Genomic DNA, 19,604 nt, shown 5'->3' with positions numbered 1-19,604 from the left:
ACACTGGGGAGGAAGGGCGGAGGAGGCGGGCGGAGGGAGGCGGGCGAGGGCGCGCGGCGGCGAGCGGGGCGGGGGGCGGGGGGATTTCCAGCCGCGGCGCTTCGCAGTTTCCTCTCCTTGTTTTGCTTTCGATCTGGACTGTTCTCAGGCCAGCCGGGGAGTAACTTTTAGTTTTGCTCCCGCGATTATTCAACTGACGGGCTTTCGTTTCCATTTCCCACACCCTAGCAACACTTAGCCCTTGCGGGATTGCACGGCTAGCGTGAAAAAGCACACGGAGAAGGTAACATTTTTTTTTTTTTTTTTTTGGCCAAATAATAGTTGTGACGGTGCGTGTGTTTTCTCTCGAGGGCTTGTTGACGGGGCCGGGGGTGGGGGCTGTGCGTTTGCGTGTGCGTGTCCTGATGCTTTTGACACGATGTTTTGCAGACGGAAAATGCCGGGGTTCCTAAAAATTAATGCCGGTTTGTGGAGGATCACTCGGCGCAATTATGGATCATCTGGTTTTAGGGGAAGCAGGTTCGGCTGTTCTGCTGCTGTTGCTACTGGGGCTGCTGAGGCTGCAAGGAGGAGGAGGAGGAGGTGGAGGAGGAGGAGGAGGTAGAGAGGGAGGAGGAGGAGGTTGGTGGAGGTTTAATTTCACTTTTGGATTTGCAGATGCGAAGAAGTGGTTCCATGGACACAGAGCTGTTCTGTGTGATTCCGTACCTCAGGTGTCGTGTGTCGGGGTGCGGGTCCGCTGGAGCAGGGCCTCATTTAAAACCAAAACTGTCCTGTCTGCGTGTGCGTGTATGTGTGTTTACAAGCCGCGGCCGCCAGCAGACCCGAAGGCGGGGAGCAGGTCCTCCTCGGTGCCGGCGGCGGCGCCTCTCCCGCGGCAGCCGCCAGTGTAAATAAGCGGGCACCCGCCGTCCGCCAGCTGCCCGCGCCCCGGCGACAGCAAACTTGAAGGGGCGCCCCGCGGCTGAGCCTGGGGGCTCGCCCACCCGCCCGGCACCGGGCAGGGTCGCGGGCGTCGGGTGGCAGCGTCCGGAGCGGGCTCGGAGCGCGAGGCTGGGCGCCGGGCCTGGCCGACGCGCCGGGCTTCCTGGGGGCTGGGCCGCCGCCACTCTGGAGGGACGCCGCGTCCTCCTTCCCGCCGGCCAGCGCCCGGCCTGGCCCGGGGGCTTTGTCGTTGCACTTGTCCCGGCGCGCGAGGGGCTCAGGCGGCGCGTCTCGGGAGGGCGCCGCGCGGACGGGTCATCTGCCCCGGCCGCGGCCTAGCGCCGGGCGCCTCCGGGTCCCCGCCGGCGCCCCCGGCCGGCCTCGCGCGCTGGGCCTGACCCGCCTCGGCTACGGAGCGGGCGAGGTGGGGGCAGGGAGCCTCCGGGGACCGAGCGGCGCCCGGGAGGGCAGGCGCGAGGGCCGGCGTCCCCCCAGAGGGGGGCTTGGGGCGCGGGGCGGCGGCGGGGTGGGGACGGGAATGCCCGCCCCGCGCCCTCCGACCCCGCTGTGGGCGCCGGGTGACACTCGCCCGCCGGCCGAACATGGTTGGTGCAAAGCCGCGGCCGCCACTTCCTCTCCGCCTCGCCCGCCCCGGCTCGCCCACCGAGCGATGCCGGCTGCAGCCAATCGCGGCGCCCGGCCGCTCCCGGCGGCACGGTCCGGGGGCTGGCACCCGCCGGGGGCCCGGGGAGCCTGTCCAAGTTCACAGGGTGTCGCTGGCAACTCCCGCCCTCCCCGGAACGCGGCGGCAGCACCCGCTGGCCCCGGTGCGTTTGCCACCCTTACCCGCGTGTCCCCTCGGAAGGGGGGAAAGGGACGGAGGCTGGCCGCCCGACCGGGGCGTGAGCCGCGTGTTTGGGCACCGCTGGGGCGCCGGGGGCGGCCGGCGTAGGCAGGACCCGCCGGGCCGACTGTGTATGTAGCGCGGTAGCTCTCCCTGGCTGCTAACCCCACGGTGTTTGAAACTTGGGGGCTTACTGCCCGCTCCGCGGTCTTCAGCCTTCTCCTTCCCGTCCTTGGCTGTGGAATTAGAAAATGCAGCCCTTCTAAAACGAGGAAAAGTGCCGGCCTTTGCCTTCTGCCCGTGGCCGCCCCGTGGCTGTGATTCGGTCTGCTTTTGATGAATGGCCAGGGAGGGTGGAGGATACTTACGTTTCCTGTTGTGGATTTTCAGGAATCATCGGGGTTGCAGTCCTGCGTGCAGACGTTGATTGGTTTTCAGATGCACTGCGGGCACCCCTTGCACTTGGCAGCCTGCACATTTTGGTGCTCCAGGGCAGGTGCAGACAGGGGTCTGGTATCAGACACAGGGGCGGATGGTCTTGATGTTAGACAGATGCCTGCTCCATTGCCAGGGCCCCAGCGGCGATCCCGTTGGACTTCATCACACGCACAGATTCAGGGGGCCCTGATTTTCCCGGAATGATCCCTTCATTCATGGGGTTGGCGGGGGGAAGGAGAAAAAATAGAAATCTAAAAAATCCTGGGAAAACTTTGTGTCTTCCCTAAGGAAACCTCAGTAGATGGAATTTTTAGCATTTCAACTGACACCTTTAGATTGTGACCTTGGAACATCTATTGATTAGTGTGGCAAAGTCCAGAATTTCACTGTAATTAGCGAATGATTATAATTTATAACAGCCTGTTGGGTAGGAATGAGATTTTGGCCTCTTGGATGGGAGAATTCTCATGCATTGTTATGAGTTGTAACTGCTTCTTTAAATTAAACACGTACATATTTCATTCTCAAGGAGTCGTATTTTTCCTGTTGACCTTCAAAACTTAGAGACAGTTCCACATATTTCAGACTTACCTGTACAATGTCATCTTCATCAAAAGGAAGGGTCTGGAAGCAAATTATGGCAAACAAATGGTTGCCGTCAAGAACTGACAGCTCTAGGAGCTGTGGCCCTAATTTTTCTCTTACCCTGCTCTCTGAAATACTTTATTAGGCAAATATTTAATATACCAGTGCTAAAGATGTTTAGACTCAGTAGTGGAAAATTTGAGGCTTTAGATTTTCAACATCTGATGTGCCTCGGTTTTCACGAGGACATTGTATTTCTTTTCCTTGCATTACCTAGTGTGCGATCTGTTGTTTTTAGAGCATTTTCAGATAATTTCCTTTGGATAGTGAACAGACCACTGAACTCTGAATGGGGTATCTGTTTCAGAGCAAAAGGTCTTAAAGTAAACCAGAGAATTTACTCCTACATTTCATACATACTTGAAGGATTTGGACTGTGTGTCAGACACAGTGGTAGGCTCTGGATTGAGCTGAGAACAAGACACACATCGTGTTTATCCTCTAGGGTAGCTTGCATTCTAGTTGGTGAGCTGACAATAAATAAAGACTAAATATAGACATCACCTTTGGGAGTTGGTTTTATGAAAGGTAATGTTACTGAAGTGTGTCATAGGGCTGTGTAGGGACACAGTTCAGACACTGTTAGTTACAGCAGTCTGCACATGTGTAAGGCATACATGTTGAAAACATCAGATTCTGTGACAGTGGAAAAGCTAAGGGTACCACAACTGGAGTGAACACTTTGTCTCAGAATTTCCGGTGAGCAGGGATTTTCAAGAAAGGATTTGACTTCTGAGGATATGTATATAGTGATAAGGAACTAAACAGGGCTGTAACTATGTTATGTGAACTATTAAGACAATACTAAGCAATTAAATTATTGTCAGTGAATTTTTTCCCATCAGAAGAAAAGTTAGGTGGTATCCATGGTGACTAATTGATATGGAACTAGCAGTGATTGGACCAATGTATTTTCCTTCCCTATATCAGATGAAAAAAATCCCAGACCCTGTGTTTTATTCGGAATCTTCTTCACCGTTGTATCAGACTCCTCAGTTCATTATCTGTCAGTACAGATATGCCCTTAGCCGATTTCAGTAGTCAGCTAGAGCATACTATGTTGTTTTTGCTGAACCAAGTATAACAGGGGAACTGGTTTACCAGCATGTGTGGCATACTCACTGTTTGCCCAACAGTGTATTTGTAACACTATACAGGTGAAAAATATGTACTAGCATATGATAAAATTAATAGAACCATATAACAAAGCATAAAAATGCACAAAATAATAACTAAAAGTGCTGTGAAACAGCAGTGATTACAAGTAATAAAAAGGTTTCTTTTCATCCTTTTCATCCTTCTCACACAGGGGTTGGAGGTCAGGACTTCCGCCTCTGTCTGCCTTACTTTTAAAGGCCTGAATGTGAGTGATATTGAGTGTAGTGTCAGCTTAATGACCAATGGGCTGAGTCGGAGTCGGGCTCTGCTGGTTGGGAGTAGCTGGTTTGGTGAAACCCCCATTTGGCAGCTCAGAATGACAATGTATGTAGAGGGTCCGAATTTAACCCTGAAGACAGTGTGTGTCTTCTATAAAGCACCAAGGGGAACACACAACCAGGAAATGCAGCCCACAGGTGCCTGGTGTGGGGCGCTCAGGGCCTCTCTGGATTCAGAATGAGAGCAGCTGTGTAGCCTCTAGCTTTTTGTCTGCGGGGACCCTATAACATGAGGTTCTCCCTCCCAGGCTCCATATATATTTTTTTTAATTTTTAAAGATTGATTTATTTATCTGAAAGGCAGAGCTACAGAAGCAGAGGCAGAGAGATATAGAGAGATCTTCTATCCGCTGGTTCGCTCCCCAGATGGCCGCAACAGCTGGAACTGCGCGGATCTGAAGCCAGGAGCCAGGAACTTCTGCATCTCCCATGTGGGTGCAGGGGCCCAAGAACCTGGACCATCTTCTACTGCTTTCCCAGGCCATAGCAGAGAGCTGGATCAGAAGTGGAGCAACCCAGACCCAAACCGGTGCCCATACGGGATGCTGGCATTACAGGCAGTGACCCAACCACTACAGCACAGCACCAGCCCCTTCAAGCTCTATCTTTTGACCAACTTGCTGAAACTAGATCATGTTTATTGGGAAGACGCTGCAAGCCTATCTTTAATTGCTCAAATGCATATGACTTCTGTTCAGAACTGATTGACTGGAGAAGACTAGTATCATCAACTCTAGTTAATTTCATTGCAGCCAAAAGTGGAGAAGCTTGTCCTGCTGGACGGCCTGGGCAGCATTAGGAGGGGTCTTCAAAACATTCATGACAAATGAAATTAAGCACAACTTTTATTTTTGTGCAGAAAATTTTTTTGAAGTCCATGCTTACAGACATTGTCAAAGAATTCAGAAAACTATGCATTGTGAAAAAGTTACACGTGGATTTTGAACATTTTTTTTGCTTTCAGATAAGCATCTTTAATTCCATTTTCCACCTTGTATGTTAGATAACCTGACAGTCTTGTTAGGCTTCCTGAGGATACTCCATCAGTAACTGCAAGTTCTGATTACCCAGGGAACCAATGCAATAATTTTGAATCAATATTGTTATTGCTAATAATAGATGTCATTCATGCAATTATTTTGGTAAATGAACACAGCCAATTTGCTGTTCTTTATTTATTCAGTGTTTGTTGATAGCCAGCTATGAACAAGGCTGTGTAGTGCAAAGTGCATGAACTTGGAGACTTTTTTTAAAAGTCTCCAATCACTTCTTCCCCTTTAGGACCATGTTTTCACATCTGTGAAATGGGACTATAGTTGTGTCACCCTTAGGGGATGGGACATACGTGTATTATCAAAGTGGTCTTCAAGGAGGGAGCTTTTTAGAAACCAGGCAGGGAGACTGGCTGCAGCCCCTTCCACTCCTTGCCCCTGTCGCCCTCACAGTGGCCCTCTTACTCACCACTGCGTGCTGCAGCAGCCAGATCTCCAGCCTCTCAGGTGCAGGGGCCAGAGATAATGACAAGAACCCCTGAATCAATGATCTCCTGCCAATACCAACTCTTTGATCTTCTCCTCAGCCCAGAGGCCGGGCAGCACAGGCAAGCGAGCAGACAGAAGCTGTCCCCACATTTTTAACAGCATGCTGAAGGAGGCCTGTGATCCTCCTCTGCTGGCTCTGCCTGTGTTGACCTTGTCATACAAAATGGTGTTCATGTTGTAGTTGTGATACTTTGAATTTTCCAGGTGGTGGAGGCAAGAAGGAGTTGGTTTTGTGAGTTTGTGTCTTTGTCCAGGAAGGCCATGGAGAGTTAGGGGGTTTTTGGTGGTGCTCTGTTTCTGCTTCGGCTTATTGTTCCCTGTATCAGTTTAGTATTCAGCTCCGATAAGCAAGGACTAGAGTTGTGCAAAGAATGTCTCCATGTGAGAAACAAGAGGGTTATGTGGTTCTTTTTTTGATGATGAATTTTAAACATTTTTATCTCAAGGGCATGACCAATTGAGTTCAACAAAATATCTTAATTTAGAATTTTATGAGCTGAAAGCCTGTCCAGTTTTCGTTAACCATTGCTGAGTGCTAACTACTTACTATGTGATTTTCATAAAAAATTTCTTTGCAGGCATGCCATGTAATCTGTTGCTGTCTGTGTAACAGCATTTGATACTTGCACACTTAATGGGATCAAAGGAAAGATGAGCTTACATTTGCATTTGTCCTTACTGCACTCAAGAATGCTAGGTTTTTGGAGGATCCAGAGTACTTTGTGGATAGAATATGGCGTACTAGTCCCATAAGCTTAAAATCCTGTTGACTTTGCCATCTCATGAGGCTGCCATTTTAAGTGAGAAGAAACTGCATACTAATTGCTGTGTTTCAAGCAATATGTAATATGTCATTTTTGAATTTTTGTTTTTGTTGTTATTTTCCTTGCCCTAGATTTATTTGAAGCAGATGAGAAAAATTAGTGGTGAGCAGAGACTGTCCTAACACCTAGAAATGGTGTTGGGGTGCAATGATGTTGGCATGAGGGAGGATGAGTAGGAGTGTGTTGGAAGATGGGAGTTAGAGATGAATGATGAAACGAGAAATCCAGGTGGCGAGCAGAATACAGCCTGTATAATTCTTGAGTGGGAGAGAAAAAAGCAGTGATCAAACAGGTAGATTTTTCTGTCTCTGCAAATGTCCCTGGTGGAGTTTTGGAAGTGGAGGGAGCAGGTTGGTAGTTAATGAGGTGTAGCGCAAGGACCCCTTGAAGTACTAGAAGAGCATCACCTTTTGACTTTGTAGCTAGACCTTTTGGCTTTGTAGTTAGACCTTTTTATCCTGGCTTTACACAACCTCGGTGGTCCACCAGGGTATACACTTTGGGGAAGGGGCATTCATTCACACTGTGTGAGACCCCAGACTCAATCTGAAATTGCCTTTCAGGCAACTGTGAACCTGTAGAGAAAGAGACCTGTGGATAACATTTATCAGAAATACTGCCGCAGCGCTTTCGGGGCTCCCTCCTGTCCCCCTTGCTGTCTTCCTTAGTGCTCTTCATGTGTGTCAGGTCCTGGGAGGTAGAGGTGGACTCAGCACAGTGGATGGGCCAGTACTGGGCTTCCCTAAAGAACGGGTGGTCCAAGTCAGAACTGAGCAGTGAGTGCCACAGCTGCGGATTCCACGCTGTGTGTTGTATTGGGATTGTGAATCAAAATAAAATTTCTGGAATTCAACTTGGTAATTTTGCTTCCAGGAACCCATTTACCTGCAGTAGCCAGAGATGCAAACAAAGATTTATAGACAGGGATGTTGATTGAATTAGCTTTGTTATGTGAAAACTTGGAAACAACCTAACTACCCAGCAATAGGAATGCATTTAAATGAATTATGGCACATCCAGACAGGGTATCGGTAGTTTATATAATTCATGTGTTTGAGTAGCATTTAATTATGGGAATATGGTGATGATATATGTTGCTTGGGTGGGGGCAAAGAGTAAATTGTCTTCTAAGTTTATTTAAAAAACGTGTGTGTGTATTTGTTTATCAAGACTGAAACAAAACTGGAAGAAATCATAGCATTTTGTTGGTGGGAGTGTGGATTTTTATTTTTTATTTCTTCTGAAACACTTTTGTTTTTTCCAAATTTAAGACAACGGGTGTGATGACTCTTGTCACCAGAAAGGTATTTTCAAGGCAGCTGTAAATACAAGGTTAGGAAAAGCAATTTCAGTGTTGCCTTGAGGGTGTCCAGCGTGGACTCAGCCATTGGCACCAGGCTGTAGAATCAGGGTTTCCTTGGTCAGCACTATTGTCCTGGTGCAGCTCTTAAGAGTTGAAGACTCTCTGGGGCCGGCGCTGTGGCACAGCGGGTTAATGCCCTGGCCTGAAGTGCCAGCATCCCATATGGGCACCGGTTCTAGTCCCAGCTGCTCCTCTTCCCATCCAGCTCTCTGCTATAGCCCGAGAAAGCAGTAGAAGATGGCCCAAGTCCTTGGGCCCCTGCACCCACATGGGAGTCCTGGAAGAAGCTTCTGGCTCCTGACTTCGGATTGGCACGGCTCTGGCCGTTGTGGCCAATTGGGGAGTGAACCATCAGATGGAAGACTTCTCTCTCTCTCTGCCTCTCCTCTCTCTGTGTGTAATTCTGACTTTCAAATAAATAAAAAAAAGAGTTGAAGACTCTGGATTGGTGGCTCCATGGTGAGCTTGGGCTCTGCTTGCTTTGCCAAGAACTGTGAAGGGCCTGAGATGGCCATTACACACCCCCCAAATAAGAGAACTGCAGAGCCCAGAGCAACAGGGGAGGAGCAAAGTTCACAACCAGATCAGCTGCCAGGGTGAGGCTGCCGCATTGCGCACCTGTACGCTGTGAAAACAGGTGGACCCCGGCTGTGGGCTACACTTTGCAGGGCAATTGTCCCCCTCCCTTACCCATATGGGTGAGAGAAAAAAAACAAAGACAGAAACTTAGCTCTGTAGTGTTGGGATGGAAAGGATCCAGGGATCTCATCCCAGCCTTCCAGAACAACCTAGGGATGTCTCCAAGGTCTGACCTTCGTCCCTTTTGAAATATAAACATCCAAGGGGATAAGATTTTTCTAGCACCTGGGAATGTAGCTAGTGGCCCTCATCTGGGCTGTAACAATTTGGTCCTTTTGAAGAGATAAGAGGTTTTAATATTTTCTTGGATAAGAGCAATTAATTTAGAAAAAAGGCTACCAGTCTCATTTCCATGGTATATGAAGAGAGAAATGTAAGGAAGGTGACAGCAAACGTTCTCTGTTGTTATGTCCAATGCATTCCCTTTTTTTTTTTTTTGTGATATTTATTTCCATGTCTCTGGATGCCAGGGCAAGTTTTATTTTTCTCCCACACCTACCATGTTGGAGAATGACTTAATCCGTGTAACCTCTGAATTTGCAATTGAATAAGACTCCAAATCTGTAGTTTTTATCTGGAAAACAATACTAGAAGAGTTTTGTTCCCTGGATGAATATGGAGACATTCTTGGACTGATAGGTAACAAGGGTTGGGTGTAGTTCTTATAAGTTCATAGGTCAAATGTGGAAGCACAGTCATAAAGAAGAGTATTGATTAGGACAATATTGTCCAACACAAATATGTGACTCACCTGTATACCTTTAATTTTCTAGTAGCCACATTAGAAAAGTAAAAAGCAGGCGAAATTAATTTTAGTAGCATATTTCATTTAATGTATCCAATATATTATTATTTTAATATATTGTATGAAAATACTAATGAGAGTGGGTCTGGTGGACCAGTGGATTAAGCCGTCACCTGTAGAGGCCTGGGCTGCTCCACTTCCTATCCAGCTTCCTGCTAATGCGCCTGGGAAAGCAGCAGAAGATGGCCCAAGTGCTTGGGCCCCTGCCACCCATGTGGGAGAACCGGATAGAGTTCCAGGCTCCTGGCTGCAGCCTGACCTAGCCCCTGCCATTGTGGTCATCTGGGGAGTAAAGCAGCAAATGGAAGCTCCTCTCTCTCTTTCTCTGCCTTTCAAATAAATAAATCTTTAAACAAATACTAATGAGATATTTGACATTGTTGCTTCATACTGAGTCCTTGAGATTCAGATTCTTACTGGGGCCTTGACAGCATGGCTTAGCTCAGCGTCATCATCTTTCTTGTGCTCCATAGACACATGTGTCTGGTGGCCGCCATATTAGTTGATGCAGGATTGGGAAATGAAACCACGCAGGAAGAGAACTGCAGGGAAAGTCTTCATACAGGGACTCAACTTAAAAGAACTGAAGGGAGGTCGAGTCAGAGCAGTTGTCTTGCATCTCCTTGTGTCTCTCTCCACAAACCACACCTGATTTCTTCAGCCTAAAACAACCAAGTGTGCTGAATTTTTACGGAAGCAGCACGTTGGCTGTGCCATTTGTGTGGCTGGTAGCCCTGCCCATCTGGAGAGATGTTTTCTAGCCTCTCAGACTGCTAGGAAAATCATTAGTTAACTTGGGTTTTTCCATTTCTGTCACCTGTGTGGTAAGGTATTTGAGAGCTGGGATTCTGTTGGTTCTTTGCTTTCCCCACCAGGACTTGATAGGCAGCAGTAATAACTGGGTAAATATTTGTTTATTTGACTTTCAGCTGTAAAGCAAAGGTTAGCTTGTAAGGCTGAGTCCCAGCTCAGGTGGAGTGGCATGGATCTGCTTTATGTGAGAAACCTGCTGGTATATATAGCACATAAACATTGGAGCTTGTCACTTTGCACTAGGATTTGTCACATTATATTAGGATTCAACACCCAGAAAGCGAAACATTTTTAGTGTTTCTCCCTTGTACCCAGACCTTTAAAAAAATGTTTGCTGTGCATTCCTTTGACAATTTCCAACAAGGATCCTAATACTTCCTCCTCCATTTAAATAAGCTATATCTGGTGGTAAACTGAAGACATGGTTTTTAGGAGCTGTTACTTTCTATGTGGGTTCCTTATTAATAGTAATTTTGCTATTAGCAAACACTTTCAACCCATAAAACATATGCAGTAAAATTCTTTTGAAATCAAGTACAGTATTTCACAGTTGCCCTTGTTTGTTCTCTGTGACTGTAATTGCTAGGTTGAAGCAACAGACTTATCCACAGAACCAAGGCAATTTGTTTTTACTGAAGCCTACCTAAGAACTGCTTAGGTGGCTTTTCTCTACAAGATTAAATGCAACCTTCACAGAATCATGTTAGCAGGGCCAGCAGCTAGAAAAATAAAGACTAAACCAAACCTTCAGCAGCAAAATTCCCAGCTGCTCAGTGGGTCAGAGCTTTCCCGATTGCCTTCTTCCAATAAAAACACTGTAGATTAGTTTTAAGTGAATTCTCGTAGGTTTGGGGATTTGCAACTGACAGAAAAATAGAAAAGTATAATCTCACTTTAAAATCATAATCCTGAAGGCAAATCTTTATTGACTCTTTCTGGGATGCTGGGATTTGGTCATATGGGAAAACTCCATCCGTGGGCACTGTTCAGCTGACCTTTAGGGTTGAGGTCCTCAAAGGAGAGCAGAATGGGAGGGCACACCTAGGGATGTGGGGTGTTCTGGGGCTCCCCACTCCCCTCTCCACTTGGAATGCTGGTAAACTGCCTCTTCCATGTGTGGGTGTGGTCTTACGATTTGTGAAGTCAAATGAATTAGAAAGATCGCAGCAGAGGCTCTGTTTCTCAGACAGGTGCCTGTCACGCATCACAGCTGCGCTGGGCTTTTCTGGAAAGTTAGCTTGCAGTTTGGTGCTGCAGTAGAGACAGGTGCTCCCCCGAAACAGTCAGCTCTTTGGATCATTCCTTCTCATGTGTTTTGTTCAGTCCTACCTCTGCTATGAAGAGGGAGGTGTAGAAAGGAAGAAAAGACGGTTGGCCTTGAGTTAGCTAGGTGGGTTGATGATCTGCATTTTGTGTGGTTAGTAGCCCAGTTCATCCCAATGGAGAGAATAGAATCAAGTGGCGAAGATGATTTTAGGGATCTGTGATTCCTTCCTACGACTCTTGCTTTCATAGGCCATGAGGGTGTTCTCAGGGGAAGCCACAGTGCTAGTGGGACAGATTTTTGGCCAACTGTGCACCTTTGATTTTTAAAAAGCTGATTTTAATAGATTGTAAAATAGGCATAAAGCAACATGTTTTGTTACTGTTGGTGTTCCCCAGCAGTCTTCCATGTTCAGTTTGGTGTGGAGAGCTGTTGTCTAATGCCCCTTGTCATTCCGGAAAGCCACAGTGGCTCAGTCCTGATGGCTATCTCCACTCTGCCTCTCTTTCCCCCAGGGTAGACACTGTACCTGGCAGAGTGCTTAATGAACCTTGCCCTGGGGGGTTGTGCAGGGAGAACCTGGCTCTTGCCTGGGTAAGAGAGGTTTTCTCCTGTGAGAGGACAGGACCATGAAGAGGAATTAGCCTTTATTTAATTGGCAGATGTGTGTGTGTGTGTCCACAGCAAATACATCCAGTTGCCTGGAGTTAGACAATGATTATCATCCACAAGAGGACTGAAATAAATGGTGACAGCAAGCAGTGAATTCATAAATGCATGTTGAGTCATTTTTCTATTGTAGTAAAGTTTGCATAACACAGTTTAGCCTTATAATCATCTTTAAAGCTGCAATTCAGTGGAGTTAAGAGCAGTCACAATGTTATGCAGCCATCACTGCTGTCCTTTTCTAGAACGTTTCCATCATCTCGAGCAGAAGAAACTCCATACATAAACAGTGACTGTTCCCCACCACTCTGCTTTCTGTCTCTCTGAATTTATCCACTCCGCGTGCCCTGTGCAGGTAGAATCCCATTGTGCCTGTCCTTTGTTGTCTGACTTGTTTCACTTAGCAGAATGCTTTCCAGGTTTATCTATGATGTAGCGTTCACCAGAACGTCATTGCTCTTTAAGACTGAACACTATTCCCACATGGTTTATCAATGCCTCTGTTGGTGGCCACTGAAGTTGTTAGCATTTGGGTAGTGTGGGTACTGCTGCTGTGGATATTGGTCTAAGACCCTCTTTCTGAGCCCTTGCTTTCAATTATTTAAATCGGGAGCAATTGCTGGTAATTCCACGTGCCACACTCTGAAGAACCACTGAAGTTTTTTCCAGAGTGCCTGTACCTTTTTACACTCTCACCCCCTTTTTCTCTACACCCTTACTCACAGATATGTGTTTTAAGTAAGAGCCATCCTACTGGGTGTGAAGCGGTATCTCATGGTTTTGATGTGCATTTCCCTAATAGTCAACGATGCTGAGCATTCTTGTGCGTGTGATTCTTGGTCACTTGTGTATCCTTGTGGCAGAAGTGTCTATTCAGGCCCTTTGTCTGTCTTTGAGTTGTTTGTTGCTGAGCTGTGGGATCAAGTCATTCTTACTGCGGTTTTGAAAATGATACGCTAGTATGGTCTGCCAGATTAACCAAGCCTCTCCCTCGTGACAGTACGTGGTGACAGTACGTGGCGCATGTGGCACAAGACCATCTTCAACGTTTTGAAATGTTGTAAAGCTGGTAAAACGCACATTGGGGAATTCGGGTATGCTGGAATGCTGACTGAAATCAAATAGAACTACATACCCTTTTGTAGAGTGCTAGAACTAAGTTTCCCAGCAATTATTGTCTGCCCTTCATTTCTTTGTGCTGGAGAAATCCAGTCATCTTCCAGATTCTGCCAACAGGTTAAGGATGTAGTGTGAGGATACTTCAAAAATTCTTGGAAGAATGGAATTCAAGATAAGTTTAGTCTGATGCAAAAAATTTTTAAAATCCATGCAGTTTTTCTCATAATACTCATCTTTATGAACCTGTTAAAGAACTTACATGCATGAATTTCAAAACTTTTTTTGCACCAGCATAAACTTATCTTTTAATTCCATTTTCCACAAACTTTTGAAAGTACCATTGTGCATTTTGTTGAACTATGAACTAAATACCCTTTTTTCCTGTTGTATTTAAATCCTAAAATTTCTGGTTACGAGAGTAACAGTGCTTGAATGGGGTAATTTCCTTACTTGAGACTCATGAAAAAAGAAAAAAAAAAAAACTAGGATTTATCACTTCTGTGGTATTTCAGGGAAAATGTAAATAAAAGCTTTGGAATAATATTTGAGAGCTAAAGAATTTAAACGTAATCCATTCAGTAATGGTTCAGTGCTACTACTTGAGCTGGGGGGGCAATGATGGCTGTGATAACTTTTGTTAAGTAAGCTGATTAAAAGCATTGTGTGTGTATTGTGAATTAGTGACAGAGAGAGAGAGAGCCCATTTATTTCTGCTTACAAGCGCTGTGGTAGATGAAGAAGTTCAGTAAACTACCCGAATTGTGTGGTAGGAAGTTTACTGTTGGTTGGTTGGTTTGTGTGTTGTGCTCAGATTAAAACTCTCCATCCCTGTGAAGAGTTGGTCTTCACTGAGTAGCAGTAGCAGGGCCTGACGGGGCAGCATTTGGGTTAGGAGCAGAGTGAGTTGGAGGTCGTTGGGAGCAGGAGACGGAATCTCTGTGTTTGGCATGAGGCAGAGGGGTCAGAGGAGCTGTGAAAACTCTCCTTCCCTTGCAGGCTTTGTGCGAAGGTTCAAAAACACCCTTAAAATTAGTCATTCGTTTCACACCACGAGAACCAATGTGATAGTGATGAAATTAAAATGAAGACTCTTTTTTTCTTCAGACAAAAATTTTCAATGAAACCCTCAGAGAAATGAATTCCGTCAACAGACGGTTTTGAACAGCTGCGTGTGAAGACGTGGTATTGCACATTTCTGACCTGTGTTCGCAAAGCATTGATTGTTCAGGTAGAAAGACAGCAGGTACATAAGAGTGCACGCTAACAGGGAGAATGAAATCCGGGCTGAATAGAAACAAAGCGAGCACAGGCTGAGGAAGGAGCCACGCTCTCTCTGGGGCCAGACTAAAGAAATTGGGATGTGCTTCATCACCAGCTTCTGGAAGGAGGGATCGGGGGCAGCTGGTGGCAGGTTGATGAGCAGGGCGCTTAGAGGTGAAGGAACAGCGAGAGCACAGGCATAAAGGGTTCAGCACGCCTGGTTCCATGGAGAACTCTGTTGTCGCTGGAGCAAGTAGATCCGGGGAGGAGCACCAGGGCCAGTTCCTGGTAGCTGCAGGTATCTTTTCCAGGGCGTGTGTTCCTGTCTTTCTTAGTAAAGAACAGCTTTGTTTTGAGAACAGAGCAGCTATTTTTGGTAAGGTTATTAAGGTTCTGGAACATTCCCCATCCCTCTTATTATCATTTCGGAAAATGATAGATTGTGACTGTTAGCAGCTGTGTGTCACAGCTGTGCACCTGATACGTGTGAGAGGGGATTCAGGGAGTGCGTCTGTAGTCCTTAGACACAGTGGGTGTTGCAGAAAGCACTCGATTGTGCTTTGGACAATAATAATCAAGCCTGTCTTGGAGGTACCTTAATGCGTATTTTTTTTTTTTTAGGTTTATTTACTTATTTGAAAGAGTTACAGCAAGAGAAGGGAAGAGGGATGGAGGGAGAGAGGGAGAGAGAGACAGAGAGAGAGAGCTTCCATCTACTGGTTCACTCTCCACATTACCACAGTGGCTTAAACTGGGCCAGGCTACAGCCAGGAGCCCAAGCACTTGGACCATCCTCTGCTTTCCAAGGTGTGTTAGCAGGGAGCTGGATTGGAAGTGGAACAGCCGGGACTCCCAACAGGCCCCCAAATGGGATGCCAGCGTTGCAGGTAGCGGCTTTACCCACTGCACCAAGCACCGGCCCCTAGGTACTTTCAAATACTAAGAAAAAGGGATGCATAGGTACAAACATATTTTTGTACTAATTTGCTTATTTTGATTTAGTTTATTTAAGAGAGTGAAATGATTATGAAGAGGTTTATATTACTCAAGTGAGGAGGAGATCAGGTGAGAAACCCAAATGAGAGAACCAAGAGGAGGGCAGGCGCCCTGACACAGTGCTGGCCCAGCCAGGCGTTCTCAGAATGGGTCTTTTTATTGATTCCAAGAAGGAATTGACTCCTCCTGCCCAGTACAAGGGCTCTTCCTGAGGTTCTTGGATTGGTGCCCCCGGAAAACCAGGGAGGAGCTGAGCGGACAGCTCAGGTTCAGGTCGAACCTAGAGAGACTCCTGATGCCAGAGGTAGTCTGCCAAATTGGCCGTATGCAGCTGAAGTTCCCTCCTCCCACTGGCCCACCACAGTGTGAATGAAGGCAAGGCTCTGCCAGCCTTGGTCCACGAGTTGCCGGGACAGCATTCACTGGTTACTGGCTGGACTCTCCACTTCACTGTCGGGTTGGGGTTTAAAGGTCTTATTCAAAGGCCCTGGAGGTTTCTGGTTTGTTTCAGTACGTCACAGTCTACCCTCCCGTTAGACGGAGCTGACTGTAGGTGTTGGAGGGCAGTGCAGTGTTCCTGCTAGGGCTGGGCAGCAGGACTCATGAGTTATGTCCAGGTTGGTTGAATTCAGTTGCAGCGATGTCGTGGTTCTCTGGGTTATTTGCTGTCCAGACACACGCCCTGCCGTGGCGCAGTGAAGCTGACAGGGTCCGTGTGCTGTGTTTCTGGAGGGAGGACCAGACAGCAGATGGAAAGTACATCAGGCACGTTGGTGTTTCCCCTCATCGGCCAACGGGGACTCTCATTAAGGCGCAAGGACAAACAGCTGTCTGTCACCTACCAGCCTCAGTCAGGCCTTCCAGCTGCTTCTCCACCACATCCAGCTGTTTTGTCTGTGACGCAACGTCTCCCTGTACTAGTACTTTGTCTTGGCCATGTTCTTCCTCTCATTTGGATCGTTTTTCTTTTCTTTGCACCTGAGGATCCCTATCTTTTCAGGTCTGTGCAGAAGCGCCCTCTGTTTTGGGGTTTTTCAGATCCTCTCTCTCTTGGACTTCCTGTGTGTAGTACAGTAAAACTCCTTCCTGAACGTCTACCTGTGCGGAATGCAGGGGCACGTTCTTGGGAGGTGAATTAAATGATGGGGTGAGCCGATGCAGAGATTTAACCAAGGACCAGTTATCTTAAATGCCCGTGTTCAGTTATCCCCGGATGCGCTGGGTGTGTAGACGCGCCATCACCAGCTTGTTCATCCCTGTTTGCTTCTCTGGCGGCACCTTCAGGACACGATGCCTTGTCTTACGGTTGATCCACCGCTTCCACCATTGCAGGGGAGGCTCCTTGAGGACAATGCTGGTGTCTTCCTCATCCTTGGCTCCCCCACAGGGCCTTTTGTAGGGCTTGACTCAGTAAGGTTTGATTGAACGAAATGTTGAATAAATGTAACTCAGTGGGGGATGGTTGTTGGGGTGTAGTGGGTTAAGCTACTGCCTGAGACACTGGCATCCCCTATGAGTGCCATTCAAGTCATGGCTGCTCCACTTACGATCCAGCTTCTTGCTAATGTGCCTGGGAAAGCAGAGGAAGATGACCCAAATGATTGGACTCTTGTCACCCATGTGGGAGAACAAGTGGAGATCTAGGCTTCCTAGCTTTGGCCTGGCCCAGCCCTAGCCATTGTGACCATTTAGGGAAATGGAAGATCTCTTTCTCTCTGTCTCCCTCTCTCTATCACTATTTGGCCTTTCAAACAAGTAAATCTTTAAAAAATATAACTCAAAAATTTGCTAACACTTAGTGATTCACCTGCAAAAATGTCATGAAAACAGTAAAAAAAATTTGTTTTGAGGGTGCATGCTCTTTGCAGTCACTTTGTTCCCCTTGCCACTTGTTCATACTAAGTTGACCCATCACCACGTACAGTTGTTATTGCCTCGCTCTCCTCTGTAGGTGCTCTGGAGGCATTCCTGTCCTTTATCAATAAGTGATCCATATGTATCATGTGCAAGGCACCATGCTTCGTGTTTCAGGATGTTCAAAGGCGAGTCAGGTGGCATTCCTGCCCACAAGGACTTTTCACAGAGATAAGCCTGTTTTCAAGGATATGGAGCTGTGAACCCTGGTTTCTTTAGGAAGGCAAAGGAATCTGTGGGAGAAGAGGTTAGAGAGGTGGGATGGGGGTGAATTATGGTGGCCAGGAGACCAGATTTTACTGACTAGGCACTGTGGAGCCGTTGGAGGATTTTGAGCAGGTGATAAGCCGTTTGGGAAAGTTAGCTAATGTGCTTCAGCTCCAGAAGCGGGCCCTGGATACCAGTTAGCTCCTTGCGGAATAATCCGGCTTTGTCCCTTCTGTTATTAGGGAAAGCACTGACTCTGCTGCTTGACATTTCTTTGGGGAAGTCACAGGGGAGCCCAATGTAACCTCATCCTGTACACTTCCTCCTAATTTAAGTTACCCTTTATTTTTTTCTCACTGTTGCTCTGCCAAGTTGTTGTTAAGAGATTTGTTTTGAGTAGAGGAAACTGGTTTGGAGAAGTTATAGGCTGTGAGCGGTGAGGTTCAAATCCAGGTGTACTTGACACCCTACCTGAGCTCTCTTCCACCGTCCTAGGCTTCAACAGAGAGGGAGAAAGAAATTGTGGTCCTGGCAGAGAGGGGGAAATGGTGACACTAAAATGGATATCAGATCCAGCTTCTATCTGCCATTTGGAAATTGTTGAGAGGCAGTTAAGTATCATAAAAACACTTAAATCCTGTGCCTTACAGGGAGAGACATTCTTGCTTTGGGGTTATTTCTGTGGTGAGAGTGGGTAGCGATTTCAGTCTCTTTTTTAGTTGAAATTCGTTGGCAATCAGGAGTTTATCCTGGGAATAGAAACAGACTGGTGAAAAAACTGTGGAGTAGAAGTTTATAATTGTATGTTGGATCTTGACCTGGTTTTGACATAAAGAGTTGAACTGGATGTCTCTATGATAAAAATAATAAATAGTAACTAATAGGTAACTTCTATTGAGGGGTGACTCAGAGGAAAAGTGGCTGTGAGGAGGAGGTCAGGATCAGTTTGTGGATGGGGAGAGAGGGGGGAATCACTGATTCTCCAGGGGAAAAGACACCACCCTTCAAAGTCCGCCTTTTCCAGGGCAGGTGGCCTTCAGGGAAAACGCTGGTCTTCAGGATAGCCAGCAAGTGACGTATTTGAAATCAGATGGTAGCAGTTTCACCACCTTATTGTGCAAGTAGGTTTTCCTAGGCTCCAGTATCCTGGCCCTTCTAAGAATCTCTGTTACTTGACATTTCAAGGTTAAGTTCTCTCTGTGTGAGTCTTTCTATTATCCACTTGAGCATCTGCCCTTTTCCTACACGCACCACCTTGTTGACATTTTAACATATGGTCCCCGATTTACTGTGGTTCGACATGATGCTATTTCGACTTTACTGCGGTGTGAAAGCAGTAAGCATTGGGTAGAAGCTGGGTTTTGCATTTCGCATTTCGATCATTTTGCCTTTGTGATGCTGGGCAGCTCCTAGCCAGCCCTGAGATGAGGAGGGGAAAGAGCCCCTACTCCATAGTGTGCTGTGTGGCCAGGGGCTTTTGGCTACAAGTATTCCATAAATGACATGAGCCGGTCTTTATGACGAAACAGACTTTGTGTTAGATGGCTTTGGCCACATGTGGACCACTGTAAGCCTCCAAGCATGTGTAAGGCAGGCTGTGCTAGGCTGGGGTGTAGGTGTATTAAATGCATGTTTGGTAGGTTAGGTGTATTAAATGCATGTTCCACTGCAAGGGTTTACTGGATGTGACCCCATTGTGAGTCCAGAAGATCTTCCTGCTACTCCCTGTTATTCACGAGGACTAAAAAGTCTTTCCTTGGGCCGGCACCGTGGCTCACTAGATTAATCCTCCGCCTGCAGTGCCGGCATCCCATATGGGCGCCGGTTCCGTCCCAGTTGCTCCTCTCCAGTCCAGTTCTCTGCTGTGGCCCAGGAGGGCAGTGGAGGATGGCCCAAGTGCTTGGGA

General features: G+C 47.1%; 1 protein-coding gene across 4 annotated transcripts in view; it reads left to right on the top strand.

The window, feature by feature from the left end:
* IRF2 (interferon regulatory factor 2) overlaps positions 1 to 19,604 on the top strand; it is a 101,159-nt gene that overhangs the window by 625 nt on the left and 80,930 nt on the right. Inside the window, exons 1-2 of one of the 4 annotated variants that reach the window (XM_008250282.5) lie at positions 131 to 283; positions 430 to 519. The exons of 1 other annotated variant lie outside the window; for it this stretch is intronic. In XM_008250282.5, the coding sequence (XP_008248504.1) occupies positions 459 to 519 (61 nt within the window). In that variant the 5' untranslated portion in view covers positions 131 to 283; positions 430 to 458. Of the gene's footprint in view, positions 1 to 130; positions 284 to 429; positions 520 to 662; positions 714 to 19,604 lie in introns of those variants that run through there. 2 more of the 4 variants (XM_002709493.6, XM_070068331.2) reach the window with 2 other exon arrangements.

The sequence above is a fragment of the Oryctolagus cuniculus genome, chromosome 2 (assembly GCF_051225735.1).
Source record: "Oryctolagus cuniculus isolate XC-2025 breed Fujian yellow rabbit chromosome 2, ASM5122573v1, whole genome shotgun sequence".
NCBI classification, from domain to species: domain Eukaryota; kingdom Metazoa; phylum Chordata; class Mammalia; order Lagomorpha; family Leporidae; genus Oryctolagus; species Oryctolagus cuniculus.
This window is presented reverse-complemented; position numbering and strand designations above follow the sequence as displayed.